General features: G+C 37.1%; 1 protein-coding gene across 1 annotated transcript in view; it reads right to left on the bottom strand.

Moving 5' to 3' along the window:
* Nucleotides 1-390: 390 nt before the first annotated feature.
* The window catches only part of LOC119777148, a gene marked incomplete at its 3' end in the record, with an annotated part of 96251 nt that continues 80645 nt past the window's right edge, over nt 391-15996 (bottom strand). Inside the window, exon 6 of the mRNA XM_038275941.1 lies at nt 391-474. Within this exon, the coding sequence (XP_038131869.1) occupies nt 391-474 (84 nt within the window). The remainder of the gene's footprint in view (nt 475-15996) is intronic.

The raw sequence follows: 15996 nt of genomic DNA, 5'->3' as shown, positions 1-15996 counted from the left end.
TTCTTGTACATGTCTCCTTGTACATGGGACGCTGTCTCTAACCAGCCTTTATTTGCTCATTCATTATGCACAGCAGAGACAGACAGCACTTCAGACAGCAGACCTCCATCAGTCTGACTGAAGAGGCCATGAGCCCCGTGGCCCCATCTCATTGTGAAATCCACTCATCAAGGTTTCAATTTAGCCCAGCAACTCTTTCTCTAGATTACAAGCATTGCAGACAAACAACTTCAGACTGATTTGCACACCAATTAGAAGCTATTAACTAACATTTAAAGAATTTTATTCATTTTAGAACTTTTTTAAAGTTCCCATTAAAGCCCCACAGTGCTGTCTTGATGCATAGATTGCATGATTGTGTGTTTGTAGCAGCAGTGTGAGAAAGCTCACCTCAGACAACTTGTGTGCTCTGTAGTGTGACTTGGAGCAGTGCAGCAGGTGGGCGGCCAGATTGCAGTCTTTCCTGTACAAGTCCTGTTAGAGAAACAAAGATGATCCTCCGTCAAAGAAAATACAGATTCTAACAGTTCAATGGTTTGTTGAGTCTCCTAAGGGTTTACATCCCCCCAGGGATTTGCAACCCTTTTATTCTTTAATAAGAATTACTAAAGGCTTCAAGCTTTTAAAAAGTTGCATTTAAGCAGATGTTTAAAATTATATATATGGCTGAAGTAACAAATATCTAAGGATTAAAAGTCTCAGCTTAACCATTTATTTAACGTACAGGGCATTCAACTTCACCCATCTTGGTCATCATGTGCATTCCGCACAAATTTGAAAGCAGGAGTGAGATACAATTATTATTATTTTTTTTTACTACATTGAAATTTTAAATTGTTAAAAAAATTGTACAAGAAAAAGTTTTTCTTCGCCTACATATTTTGTGCTCCTCTTGATTCTAAAAATGGGGTAGGGGACATTGTTTACTCCTGCTTTATGGTACAAATGGGTAGACAGGTGGGTGTGGCCAAGGCTGCTTTTGAGTAAAAGTCAGTGGATGTTTGTGGCCTTATTAACATTCGTATCAAATTGAAAGAAAAAAGTGCAGTTGGCTTAAATAATTTATTAGTGCTTTTTCTTTTAATGAAGGTTATTATTTCTTTGCTTCTTTATTTAAAGGGCTTACCTTACTGAATATTTCAACCTTTATGTGTCGACAGAATAATAATAATGAAAATAAGAATAATACATGTTTATAAAGCACTTTTCATGGCAAGGAATCTGAGTGCTAACTTGCCAATCTGAAATCCCCAAAATGATTTGGAGATGCTTAAAAAAGCGAAAATTAAATCAGCTGCTGTTCTTTAACCCTTCGGATGGTCTAGCATGCCGTATAAAACTGTATAAAACAAACAGAAAATAATTAATAACTAAAAGACTTTATGTCTCTTTTTTGTTCTGTTAGTCACAAGGAGAGAAATTAATAATATAGGCTCAATAATTTACAAACACATACGCATGCATCCCTAATAATCTTTAAAAACACCCAAGAGAGCGGAAATGAAACCACATAGTTCCTCTAGATATGAATCCTCACACATTCAGCTGAATATTGACCCTCCACCTGATATGATAAGTTCCTGTAGCCAAAAAGACAGATTCAGCTGTTAAGCCTGGTAGTGTAACATCACGTTTATGGGTCTGCTCTGCTGTACAAAGATAAGGAACAGCACACATAGTTCTAAACATATTAAAAGTTTACAGTTGAAGGCTTCTAGCTGGAGAACACACTTCCAGCTCCAAAGCATAATGAGGTGATAAACATGTTAATGCTCCATTTGGCTTCCAGTGGTATGCCTGGATTTATCAAAATGGGTAAATGATAAAGAAGAAAGAATATGTACAACTTCTTCAGTTTGGCCGCAAATCAAGAGCTGGATGGTTTACATGCTGATAGCATCATGCCGAGGGTCTGAAAGTCATGCAGTGCACAAACTGGATGAATTCATGCAGAACGAAAACTGCCTCCACCTTATTTTCTCCTCTTCTAATTTAGCAAACAATAAACTGTAAATGTCTGAAACTTGAATATTGTTAAAGAAAAATGATTATTTTTTAGACTTTAATACAGTTAATCTTATGGCATGTGTAAACACTCTCACTTGAACATATTTCTTAATTTTGAACAAGGCTGTGTTAATGATTTAAAACTACTAATGGATAAGTATTTAGACCACCAGCCCATAGAATGAGTATCTCCTGGGGGGTGAATAACAGTTAAGCCTGCAGGAGAGATTTCTGCTTGGTTTACAGAAGGTCAAAAGTGAGGCCCCCCGCATTCCACAAGCTGTCTGTGAGAGCTTATCTTGTGTTTTATGACTTTAGGAATGCTAGATGCCAGGACAAGCTTTCCGCCTTTTCTTGTTAAAACAAAGAAGCAAATGACCCCAGATGTTTGCAGTAAATTAGGTGAAGCTCAGTGTCAGAGATGGCTCTGGTTGGAGGACCGAGGGCCAGCCCTTTTTGAATGGATTAGATACAAGAGGATAAAGCTTTCTAAATAGAAGTTACAGATCAGATTTTGCTCTTGCAAACTCTCCAAAGATGTCTTGTACGTCTTTGCTTTCTTTCCTCCTATGTCAGGTAATGGAATGTATGTCTCTGTTGTTCTGCAGTTTCTGGTGTAGGCTTGTGCATTGTCTTATTTCTAAGTGTATGCATTGTCTTATATTGGATTAAACTCTGTAATTCTGTGATGTCAACATGCCTTGCTGATTTTCATAGTGACCACACGCAGCTCGCCGAGTGGACCTGGGGAAGGGAAGAATCAAAAGCCAACCTTTTTCCAAAGTTAACTATGTTAGAATATTTTCTTCCTTTACAATTGGGGGCTCGTGCCGGTTTTGGAGTCTCGGCGGGCGGCTGTTTGGTCCTGATTGATCCGTTTCGGCCCGACGCTTCGGTGTGGTAAGACAGTATCTGATTATTTTTCAGTTGTCTGAAGCGCCGTGTGGTCGGACCGGGGCTGATCTGCTGTGTGCGGCCTCACAGAATTCAGATGCTGCAGAGGTAGATAAAATCCCTCCTAACAGAGTCGGTTGTTTAAGGATTTGAATAACTACACATTACAGGGAACTGTGGCTAGTTCAAACAGAGCCTTTACGTTAACTCTGACTTAAGCTGGGTTTTTTAAAAGAAGGTTTTATTGATTGATTAATTAATTAATTGATTAATTAATAAAGATTAATTTATTCTTTTTACCCTGAGGAGCAATGCCTGGGCCTCTAAAAAAAGTATTTTGGAAATTTGTGTATTGGTTAGTTTTGGCTTGTATCAGCCGGAGATTTCGACTCATCTCCAGTGGACTTATAATTATTTGGGTTAATTGGATCGAGTTGTATCACTCGTGGAAAAGGACTAATAGCGGGTTAATTGGACCGAGTTGTATCAATCGTGGAAAATAAAGGACTAAAATAAATTATTTGATTTAATACGGGTTCAATCGCTCTCCCCAGCTGAAAAAGAAAAGAAAAAAAAACCTTTTGTCACTGGGCGGATTGAGTGATCGAATAAACTAAATTGAGGCTTATTTTCGCCTCGAGCTTGACCCAGCTCTGAAGTGTAGGACTGAGAAGTTGAAATGAGAATAAAAGGGATTTGTAAAATTGAAATTGGACAATTAAAAGATGCGTCATACATTCTTTTAGCCGGCTCCTGACGTTTTCTTTTCTTTTTTTCTGTCTTTTCTTGACTGAACTACAACGTTGTCTGTGTTTCTGTGTTTTGTATGTTTCTTTGTGTTTGTGGCTGTGTGTCTGTCTTCCCCCGTTATACTGTAGCCTATGTCCCACCACGCGCTGCTGTCTATTCGTCTGTCTGTGTCTGAATTGTGCTGAGATTGTGCGGAAGTGATTTGTGTTTCAAGATTGTGTTCTGAAATATTGTTAAATATTTTTGCTGGATGTTGTATTACTAACTTTCTGTTAAAATGTGCTTCTGTGGGACAGAGGTGTCTCCGTTTTGGATGCAAGTTTTGTTTCACAGCAGGGGGACTGATTGACCCCCCTTATTTGCATTTTGGGAGTGCTTCAGTTCTGTGCTATTTCCAGCTCACGCTTTCAGGGTTCTTGGATTTTGATGTGAATTGCTTTAGGACTGTGTTTTGTGTTGAAATGAAAAGTACAAAATAACAGATTTACAGATGTTTTTACTTTCTCAGCGGGTGAAATGTGTTGCATCAGTTCCAGGCTTGAGCACTGGAATGATCCAATTGTTTATTATAATACTGTAACATTGACAATCACTTAAATTTCTAGGTTTCCTGACACAGGAGGGAACACCCTCACTGATTGGAACAGGAGAACATATGGATGTTTTTCTGCTTAACAGTGTTTTCTACACTGTTAATGTGGGACATGTTGAAACACTAATGAATGACTTTGTTTCTTGTAGGACGATCTTTGTGTGCAGCCCATTTCGCATATTACATGACCACATGAACGGTTTTTGGGTTTTCCTACAGGGGGTCTAGGTAGCCATCTAATAACAGTGGGCTATCATGAAATACGGTTGTGTGTATAATTTGGAGTTTTTAAAAAAGGTTCACTCAAAACTGAACAATATTAGAACTATTGGATAATAATGTCTTTTTATTATTTTTTTTCAACCATGGTGTTATAATATTTGTCTTTAAGACTTTTACAGGATGAATTTTGGTTTGAAATCTGGGGTAACATCCTGCATCTTTCTTACAATGTGTTGATGAGTCTGCTTGAGTGTGAATGAGAGTGAACGTGTAGGCTGATGGCCTTTGATGGGTTTTAGGATGCTCTGTGTAAATATGACCGCAGTTTAGTGTGTAGCTGTGTGATATTTTTCTTATTTTAAACTATTTAGGTACACTGAAGGTTTTGTTTCATAAATATGTTTTTATTACTGCTTTAAGGGATAATTTTAAGGTAATGACGATTTCATATTTTGGTGTCACAATCTGGTTGAAGCTGAATCATCTGCTTGTGCAGTGAAATTAATATGAAACAAGAATTCAGCCTTGGCTTAAAGCAGATAGATGTAGTTATTAGGAAATTATGTTATCCACTTTGACTAACAACACTAACAAACTAACCTAAATTCTAACTAAATAAACTTGGTTTATATTTTTTGTGGGTAACTGATTGGACATGTTGAAATTTTAGCATAATGGGGGTAAGTTCTTCCATTTTTGTTTTTCCACCTCTAAATTGTTTTTCTTTTGGAAATAAGAAAACACAGGGGGATGTTATAAAGAGAAGACATTACAGATGGAACTTTGAAATTTACATAATCTCAGTCTAGTTTGAATACTAGATGGAAGATTTGGAGAAATGGTGGAACATCTTATGATATTTTGGTTTTTCAGCAAATTATTATATAAAAGTGACATAGATTCCAAATTGTTTTCAAAATGAGAATTTTATTATATCAACAGGGGGAGAAGCAGAAGTAGACCCTAATTCCTGGTAAATTTTTGGATATGGTTAATGGTAAATTAGTTAATCAATCATTTTGATTTTTTCGATTCAACAATAGTGAATTATGGATTTCTTTAATGTAGAGTCATATGGCCTTCCTGCTTTGCTAAAATATGATGTATGTGATATAGAAGCTTCTACTGAATTAGATTTGATCATCTAAAATTGAACGGTTTCAAATAACATCTATGCCATTTTTATTTACATTTAAAATTGTTGATAGATTTCTGCATCACTGCTGACTTTGATTATATACAGTTGGGTGTAAATTGTTAATTTTGAGGAAAATTTTGGTTAAAACTGCTATGAAATTCAGATAAAATGTAAAGGATTTCTGAAATTTTGAAATAGGACTTTGTCTTGAAGCGTGGGACAATGATAAGGATGTTTGGTATTTAGTAGAACAATATGAAATTCATAACTATTTGACAAAGTGCAATTCAATCACAACTTTTATTGGTATCAGTACTTGGACATTCTAGAGTTTGTTCTAATTCTTTAATGAGTTTGTGAGGTTGTGATTTTAGAATTTGTAGTTGATATTTGGCACAAGCAGAGTGAATGTCATCGAGGTATTGACGTTTATTGATGTTGAACAGTAAGTGTCATTATTTTCTTAATTCTGGCACATCCGATCGTGGACTATTTTAACACAATTCTATGTTTATTTTTTGCAGTTCAGGATTTGGGGCAGTTGGCCGTTTGTGCTATAACAACAACAAATCTAGAGCCACACGGGAGGATGCATCACAAGATACATTTTATTTATAATAGTGAAAGTAACAAAATGTGGCAAATATAAGTTTTGCTTTTTAATTACTTTGTATTATTTTTTCTCTGGCAGTTCTCCTTCCTTCTGACTTGATGGCAATCTTGGGGGAAGGGTCTTTGAGCTCAGAGATCATGGGAAGATGTATTTGAAGGGATCTTCTTGATTACCGCATCAGGCCGCTGTTGTTGCTGAACAAAGACATGATGATGCTGAACTAGGCCCATCTTCTGCTGGACTGTTGTATGAAAGCCGAACGCTGTTGAGCGATTACGAAGGTCAGTGAAAGCGAACTGTTCACCTGCTGTACATGATGATGCTGCACGTGATTGCAAAGTGCTGCTCATAGGACCTGGCAACAGATGTCTCCTTTGACTGTTGCTTTTCATGCCTGGCTGAAAACAAAAGGGACTCAGGCGTTATCTGTGGGAGTCTTCTATGGCTGGAAATCAGCAGTGAGTCGGGACCACAAAGATCATAGACAAACCCGGACGGGGGCTTCAGTAGATGACTGGTCTGCTGGTTTCTATGTCCTGCTCTGTCGACCACGAAAGGCTGACCAAAGTTCATCAAAGCGGGACTGTATCCAGATGTTTCTGCACTGCTGGAATGACTGCTTCTCTAGACACGTTCTGATTCAGCAGATACAGAATTGGGGCATGGCAAGTCGCTCAGCGGTGGTCCTGTTGTGTGTTCTCATGTTTGATCCTGGATTCTCACCTCTGATCATGTGACCTGGGCGCCAAAGCCCACTCCTGGGGTTCCCTTCAGTCTGCAGGTTGGAGACGAAATGGGTGCCAACACAACTTGGTAGTGGTGAATAAGCTCTTTTCTTTAAATTTTTGTAGTGTGTGATGCCATTGTTCTCTTCTTATTTTAGTATAGCACTGAGGCGCCCTGTTTTCTTCACGTCCTGCAGCCCTGCAGTGTAATTCTAGGTGTTGAGGACAACCCCATCTCCTGGGGTCAGAGGTTTTACGATGCAGTTGGGGGTTGGTGTGCACCAACTGTTACGACACTGCATTCCTCCATGATTCACTCTGTTTGTCTCACAAAATGCTAAATGTGTCTTTTTCCCTTCCTGCCTGAAAAGAATGGGCAGGGACTAATTATTGCAATTACATATTTTTTTCTTAACTATAGCTGAATTGCATTGTGTGTTACGCTTCATCTACTAAGGAAGATGATCTAAATTTTATTTACATAGTACAGAGGCTATCATTCAGTAAAACTAAATTTAAAATTTAAATGGAATTTGAAATTAAGGTGTTAAAGTGGATTGATGGGTGTCTATTGAGCTTACTGAGCAAATGACACCAAGTTCTGTGTTGATTTCATAAATTTAATCAAACATTAGATTCTTTGATTGAGGTGTGCAGATTGTAACAGCATCTGGGACACCGTGTTTGAATTGCATCCAACTGTGTTACATGAGGCTAAAGTTAGTGGTGATAGCGGATTTCATCTCAATGAGTTGTATAGGATTTTTATTGTATTCTATGACAGAACATTTGTTCTGTTATAGAAACAGGGGGACATGAATGGAATTGATCTGATAAGCAAATTTTTAGTTTGGATCTCTTTACTTTTCGGAAAAAGAGGTTATTGAAGTTAAATCAAAATACATTAAATGTTTTACGGTGTATTACCAGCATTAAAGATGAGCTAACTATTTGGATATGAAATAAGTAAAATGTATAAATTGAATATACTAAACAAAATATTGACTATCAAATAATTTACATAAAATAGTGTTCTTAAACTAAGGAAGGTGATCATTGGATTGTTGTATCTCTATTCATATGTTTTAAAATAAGTTGTTTAACTAAGACATCCAGGAAGGTCTAAACTAAAGATTTACATCATTTAATAAATTTAGCTGTATTGAATCTCTCTCCAAAACTGAAAAGGCATTGATAATTGATAAACAATATAAAAAGGGTAATACATTATTCAATTAAATATTTTATAAATAGGTTTTCAAAAGAATAAATGGATCAAAGGTAAAAAGGTTGAAATTTTTGGGATTTAAAACTATGATTGGAATAAAGTAGGTCATTTTTGATATTTAGTGACAAGGTTAACTATACTCATGTAAAGCAGGCTGATCATTTTTAAAGTTTAAAAAAATAGAAAAGATGATGATTGAAATTAAATTGGTCTAAATTGGAGATTTACAAATTAACAGTTATGGAACTGCTTCTAAAATACAGTTAAGTTTTGGGTTTAACATGATAGGAAACTTTCATTTCTCATGTAGGCCCTATATAAAAAGAGGGTCAAAGGATGGTTAAAATACAGCTCCAAAGTAGCAGATTTATAATACAAAAGGAAGACAGTGAAGCTGTCATAAAGTGTAGGATCAATCATTAACCAATCAACAGGGTTCTCCCCATATGAGCTCCAGACAGGACGGATGTTTCCAGGACCTGCTACCCGCATTCCAGGATGGAAAGGTAAGCTTGCACATTTATCTCATAAAGATTTCTTCAATGAGTTACAGGTCCTGGCAGCGGAATTTACAAAATATCAGACAACAGAGGAACGTCCAGGCTCGGGATCAGTTCGGGAAATCGACTGGGTGCGCCTGATGGTCATCAAAAGAAAATGGTCTGAACCTCGCTTCGCCAGACCATACCGAGTCGTGGAGAGTACATCTCATGCTGTCCGTCTACAAGAGAGAAGGAGACACGTGGTTCCATTGGAGTCAGTGCACATCAGCTGAGGAGCCACAACGCACGCTGCAGGGCATACAGGAGAATCTACAGTCTCAACCTGCGGTCGAGGAGTGTCTGAGGGCCATCACAGCGCGGAGGAGGATTTGCATTTCCGGGCAGAAGTCTGCCAAAACCACTTCATTTTCCTGAATTACAAGGCTTAAAAGGCCCGGACAGGCACAATAATCCTGTTCCGGTGTCCTTCCATTGAGAAAAGGAGATTGCACCCTCTCCTTAAACTCACTGTTAAATTGGCATAATACTCCCAATTTTCAGTGAGCAACGGACACTCAGGTGAAAACCTGAGGTTTACAACCGAGGAGGAACACGTGAAGGATCCAGCTACAAGATCATCATTAACTTATCTTCTTTTTATTGCGTGTTTTCGTTTTTGCGAACTCTTCAAGAACATTCGTTTCTTTTTGCGCGTATTTTTGGATCGTTTCCTGACGAAGAATTCATATTCATTTTTGAAAGACTATCGAAGGAGCATAGAGACGAACTCTAACTTCTTATTATTGAATTGTGAAAAAAAAAAAAAAAAAAAAAAACTATTGTAATTTTTATGTGTTTATGTTATTTTGTAATTTTTATGTGTTTATGATGTATTTTTTTTATGTTGTTATTGTTTTGTATTGACAAATTGTAATTTTTGTGGCGAGTATTGTTTTTTAAGTCTGCTGAGCATTTTTTTAGTAATTTCGAGATATCTTACTCTGGTTTTCTAATTTTATACTTGGGCTGATATTTTTATTGTGTGTTTTCTTCTATTGACATAACTGAGTTTTATAATTTTTCAGGTTTGATAAGTGAAATGTATTTTTAGTTAGTTTTTACTGGTTAAAATTTTGTGGTTCATCAGGTGAGTATTAAATTGTTGGACAGCGCAAGATACATTTGATAAGTTTAGATTATGGAGTTTAGCTTTAGACACATGACCTGGCAGTGGACCTAGGAGGTGCTGTTTAAAAAGGGGACTGTTATAAAAATTGGGCTAATGTTTTAGTTTTTTAGTATACTAAATAGTTTTTTGGTTCCTCTATTAGAAGGCTTAATCATTTTATTTGTGAGGTCTGTATGTCTCAGACCTCAAAACGGGGACTGTTAAAGAAAAATGATTATTTTTTAGACTTTAATACAGTTAATCTTATGGCATGTGTAAACACTCTCACTTGAACATATTTCTTAATTTTGAACAAGGCTGTGTTAATGATTTAAAACTACTAATGGATAAGTATTTAGACCACCAGCCCATAGAATGAGTATCTCCTGGGGGGTGAATAACAGTTAAGCCTGCAGGAGAGATTTCTGCTTGGTTTACAGAAGGTCAAAAGTGAGGCCCCCCGCATTCCACAAGCTGTCTGTGAGAGCTTATCTTGTGTTTTATGACTTTAGGAATGCTAGATGCCAGGACAAGCTTTCCGCCTTTTCTTGTTAAAACAAAGAAGCAAATGACCCCAGATGTTTGCAGTAAATTAGGTGAAGCTCAGTGTCAGAGATGGCTCTGGTTGGAGAACCGAGGGCCAGCCCTTTTTGAATGGATTAGATACAAGAGGATAAAGCTTTCTAAATAGAAGTTACAGATCAGATTTTGCTCTTGCAAACTCTCCAAAGATGTCTTGTACGTCTTTGCTTTCTTTCCTCCTATGTCAGGTAATGGAATGTATGTCTCTGTTGTTCTGCAGTTTCTGATGTAGGCTTGTGCATTGTCTTATTTCTAAGTGTATGCATTGTCTTATATTGGATTAAACTCTGTAATTCTGTGATGTCAACATGCCTTGCTGATTTTCATAGTGACCACACGCAGCTCGCCGAGTGGACCTGGGGAAGGGAAGAATCAGAAGCCAACCTTTTTCCAAAGTTAACTATGTTAGAATATTTTCTTCCTTTACAATTGGGGGCTCGTGCCGGTTTTGGAGTCTCGGCGGGCGGCTGTCTGGTCCTGATTGATCCGTTTCGGCCCGACGCTTCGGTGTGGTAAGACAGTATTTGATTATTTTTTAGTTGTCTGAAGCGCCGTGTGTCGTCGGACCTGGGCTGATTTGCTGTGTGCGGCCTCACAGAATTCAGAAGCTGCAGAGGTAGATAAAATCCCTCCTAACAGAGTCGGTTGTTTAAGGATTTGAATAAATACACATTACAGGGAACTGTGGCTAGTTCAAACAGAGCCTTTACGTTAACTCTGACTTAAGCTGGGTTTTTTAAAAGAAGGTTTTATTGATTGATTAATTAATTAATTGATTAATTAATAAAGATTAATTTATTCTTTTTACCCTGAGGAGCAATGCCTGGGCCTCTAAAAAAAGTATTTTGGAAATTTGTGTATTGGTTAGTTTTGGCTTGTATCAGCCGGAGATTTCGACTCATCTCCAGTGGACTTATAATTATTTGGGTTAATTGGATCGAGTTGTATCACTCATGGAAAAGGACTAATAGCGGGTTAATTGGACCGAGTTGTATCACTCGTGGAAAATAAAGGACTAAAATAAATTATTTGATTTAATACGGGTTCAATCGCTCTCCCCAGCTGAAAAAGAAAAGAAAAAAAAACCTTTTGTCACTGGGCGGATTGAGTGATCGAATAAACTAAATTGAGGCTTATTTTCGCCTCGAGCTTGACCCAGCTCTGAAGTGTAGGACTGAGAAGTTGAAATGAGAATAAAAGGGATTTGTAAAATTGAAATTGGACAATTAAAAGATGCGTCATACATTCCTTTAGCCGGCTCCTGACGTTTTCTTTTCTTTTTTTCTGTCTTTTCTTGACTGAACTACAACGTTGTCTATGTTTCTGTGTTTTGTATGTTTCTTTGTGTTTGTGGCTGTGTGTCTGTCTTCCCCCGTTATACTGTAGCCTATGTCCCACCACGCGCTGCTGTCTATTCGTCTGTCTGTGTCTGAATTGTGCTGAGATTGTGCGGAAGTGATTTGTGTTTCAAGATTGTGTTCTGAAATATTGTTAAATATTTTTGCTGGATGTTGTATTACTAACTTTCTGTTAAAATGTGCTTCTGTGGGACAGCGGTGTCTCCGTTTTGGATGCAAGTTTTGTTTCACAGCAGGGGGACTGATTGACCCCCCTTATTTGCATTTTGGGAGTGCTTCAGTTCTGTGCTATTTCCAGCTCACGCTTTCAGGGTTCTTGGATTTTGATGTGAATTGCTTTAGGACTGTGTTTTGTGTTGAAATGAAAAGTACAAAATAACAGATTTACAGATGTTTTTACTTTCTCAGCGGGTGAAATGTGTTGCATCAGTTCCAGGCTTGAGCACTGGAATGATCCAATTGTTTATTATAATACTGTAACATTGACAATCACTTAAATTTCTAGGTTTCCTGACACAGGAGGGAACACCCTCACTGATTGGAACAGGAGAACATATGGATGTTTTTCTGCTTAACAGTGTTTTCTACACTGTTAATGTGGGACATGTTGAAACACTAATGAATGACTTTGTTTCTTGTAGGACGATCTTCGTGTGCAGCCCATTTCGCATATTACATGACCGCATGAATGGTTTTTGGGTTTTCCTACAGGGGTCTAGGTAGCCATTTAATAACAATGGGCTATCATGAAATACAGTTGTGTGTATAATATGGAGTTTTTACAAAAGGTTCACTCAAAACTGAACAATATTGGACCTATTGGATGATTTTTTTTTTTTTTTCAACCATGGTGTTATAATAATTGTGTTTAAGACTTTCACAGGACGAATTTTGGTTTGAAATCTGGGGTAACATCCTGCATCTTTCTTACAATGTGTTGATGAGTCTGCTTGAGTGTGAATGAGAGTGAACGTGTAGGCTGATGGCCTTTGATGGGTTTTAGGATGCTCTGTGTAAATATGACCTCAGTTTAGTGTGTAGCTGTGTGATATTTTTCTTATTTTAAACTATTTAGGTACACTGAAGGTTTTGTTTCATAAATATGTTTTTATTACTGCTTTAAGGGATAATTTTAAGGTAATGACGATTTCATATTTTGGTGTCACAATCTGGTTGAAGCTGAATCATCTGCTTGTGCAGTGAAATTAATATGAAACGAGAATTCAGCCTTGGCTTAAAGCAGATAGATGTAGTTATTAGGAAATTGTGTTATCCACTTTGACTAACAACACTAACAGACTAACCTAAATTCTAACTAAATAAACTTGGTCTATATTTTTTACGGGTAACTGATTGGACATGTTGAAATTTTAGCATAATGGGGGTAAGTTCTTCCATTTTTGTTTTTCCACCTCTAAATTGTTTTTCTTTTGGAAATAAGAAAACACAGGGGGATGTTATAAAGATAAGACATTACAGATGGAACTTTGAAATTTACATAATCTCAGTCTAGTTTGAATACTAGATGGAAGATTTGGAGAAATGGTGGAACATCTTATGATATTTTGGTTTTTCAGCAAATTATTATATAAAAGTGACATAGATTCCAAATTGTTTTCAAAATGAGAATTTTATTATATCAACAGGGGGAGAAGCAGAAGTAGACCCTAATTCCTGGTAAATTTTTGGATATGGTTAATGGTAAATTAGTTAATCAATAATTTTGATTTTTTCGATTCAACAATAGTGAATTATGGATTTCTTTAATGTAGAGTCATATGGCCTTCCTGCTTTACTACAATATGGTGTATGTGATATAGAAGCTTCTACTAAATTAGATTTGATCATCTCAAATTGAACGGTTTCAAATAACATCTATGCCATGTCTATTTACATTTAAATTGTTGATAGATTTCTGCATCACTGCTGACTTTGATTATATACAGTTGGGTGTAAATTGTTAATTTTGAGGAAAATTTTGGTTAAAACTGCTATGAAATTCAGATAAAATGTAAAGGATTTCTGAAATTTTGAAATAGGACTTTGTCTTGAAGCGTGGGACAATGATAAGGATGTTTGGTATTTAGTAGAACAATATGAAATTCATAACTATTTGACAAAGTGCAATTCAATCACAACTTTTATTGGTATCAGTACTAGGACATTTTATAGTTTATTCTAATTCTTTAATGAGTTTGTGAGGTTGTGATTTTAGAATTTGTAGTTGATATTTGGCACAAGCAGAGTGAATGTCATCGAGGTATTGACGTTTATTGATGTTGAACAGTAAGTGTCATTATTTTCTTAATTCTGGCACATCCGATCGTGGACTATTTTAACACAATTCTATGTTTATTTTTTGCAGTTCAGGATTTGGGGCAGTTGGCCGTTTGTGCTATAACAACAACAAATCTAGAGCCACACGGGAGGATGCATCACAAGATAAATTTTATTTATAATAGTGAAAGTAACAAAATGTGGCAAATATAAGTTTTGCTTTTTAATTACTTTGTATTATTTTTTCTCTGGCAGTTCTCCTTCCTTCTGACTTGATGGCAATCTTGGGGGAAGGGTCTTTTAAGCTCAGAGGTCATGGGAAGATGTATTTGAAGGGATCTTCTTGATTACCGCATCAGGCCGCTGTTGTTGCTGAACAAAGACATGATGATGCTGAACTAGGCCCATCTTCTGCTGGACTGTTGTATGAAAGCCGAACGCTGTTGAGCGATTACGAAGGTCAGTGAAAGCGAACTGTTCTCCTGCTGTACCTGGCAACAGATGTCTCCTTTGACTGTTGCTTTTCATGCCTGGCTGAAAACAAAAGGGACTCAGGCGTTATCTGTGGGAGTCTTCTATGGCTGGAAATCAGCAGTGAGTCGGGACCACAAAGATCATAGACAAACCCGGACGGGGGTTTCAGTATATGACTGGTCTGCTGGTTTCTATGTCCTGCTCTGTCGACCACGAAAGGCTGACCAAAGTTCATCAAAGCGGGACTGTATCCAGATGTTTCTGCACTGCTGGAATGACTGCTATTCTGGACACCTTCTGATTCAGCAGATAAAGAATTGGGGCATGGCAAGTCGCTCAGCGGTGGTCCTGTTGTGTGTTCTCATGTTTGATCCTGGATTCTCACCTCTGATCATGTGACCTGGGCGCCAAAGCCCACTCCTGGGGTTCCCTTCAGTCTGCAGGTTGGAGACGAAATGGGTGCCAACACAACTTGGTAGTGGTGAATAAGTTCTTTTCTTTAAATTTTTGTAGTGTGTGATGCCATTGTTCTCTTCTTATTTTAGTATAGCACTGAGGCGCCCTGTTTTCTTCACGTCCTGAAGCCCTGCAGTGTAATTCTAGGTGTTGAGGACAACCCCATCTCCTGGGGTCAGAGGTTTTACGATGCAGTTGGGGGTTGGTGTGCACCAACTGTTACGACACTGCATTCCTCCATGATTCACTCTGTTTGTCTCACAAAATGCTAAATGTGTCTTTTTCCCTTCCTGCCTGAAAAGAATGGGCAGGGACTAATTATTGCAATTACATATTTTTTTCTTAACTATAGCTGAATTGCATTGTGTGTTACGCTTCATCTACTAAGGAAGATGATCTAAATTTTATTTACATAGTACAGAGGCTATCATTCAGTAAAACTAAATTTAAAATTTAAATGGAATTTAAAATTAAGGTGTTAAAGTGGATTGATGGGTGTCTATTGAGCTTACTGAGCAAATGACACCAAGTTCTGTGTTGATTTCATAAATTTAATCAAACATTAGAATTCTTTGATTGAGGTGTGCAGATTGTAACAGCATCTGGGACACCATGTTTGAATTGCATCCAACTGTGTTACATGAGGTTAAAGTTAGTGGTGATGGCGGATTTCATCTCAATGAGTTGTGTAGGATTTTTATTGTATTCTATGACAGAACATTTGTTCTGTTATAGAAACAGGGGGACATGAATGGAATTGATCTGATGGGCAAATTTTTAGTTCTCTGCATTTACTTTTCGGAAAAAGAGGTTATTGAAGTTAAATCAAAATACATTAAATGTTTTACGGTGTATTACCAGCATTAAAGATGAGCTAACTATTTGGATATGAAATAAGTAAAAGGTATAAATTGAATATACTAAACAAAATATTGCCTATCAAATAATTTACATAAAATAGTGTTCTTAAACTAAGGAAGGTGATCATTGGATTGTTGTATCTCTATTCATATGTTTTAAAATAAGTTGT

Source organism: Cyprinodon tularosa, unplaced genomic scaffold, assembly GCF_016077235.1.
Source record: "Cyprinodon tularosa strain WSP-4 unplaced genomic scaffold, ASM1607723v1 ctg981, whole genome shotgun sequence".
In the NCBI taxonomy this organism is placed as follows: domain Eukaryota; kingdom Metazoa; phylum Chordata; class Actinopteri; order Cyprinodontiformes; family Cyprinodontidae; genus Cyprinodon; species Cyprinodon tularosa.
Note: the sequence above shows the minus strand (reverse complement) of the source record. Positions and strands in the feature narration are given on the sequence as shown.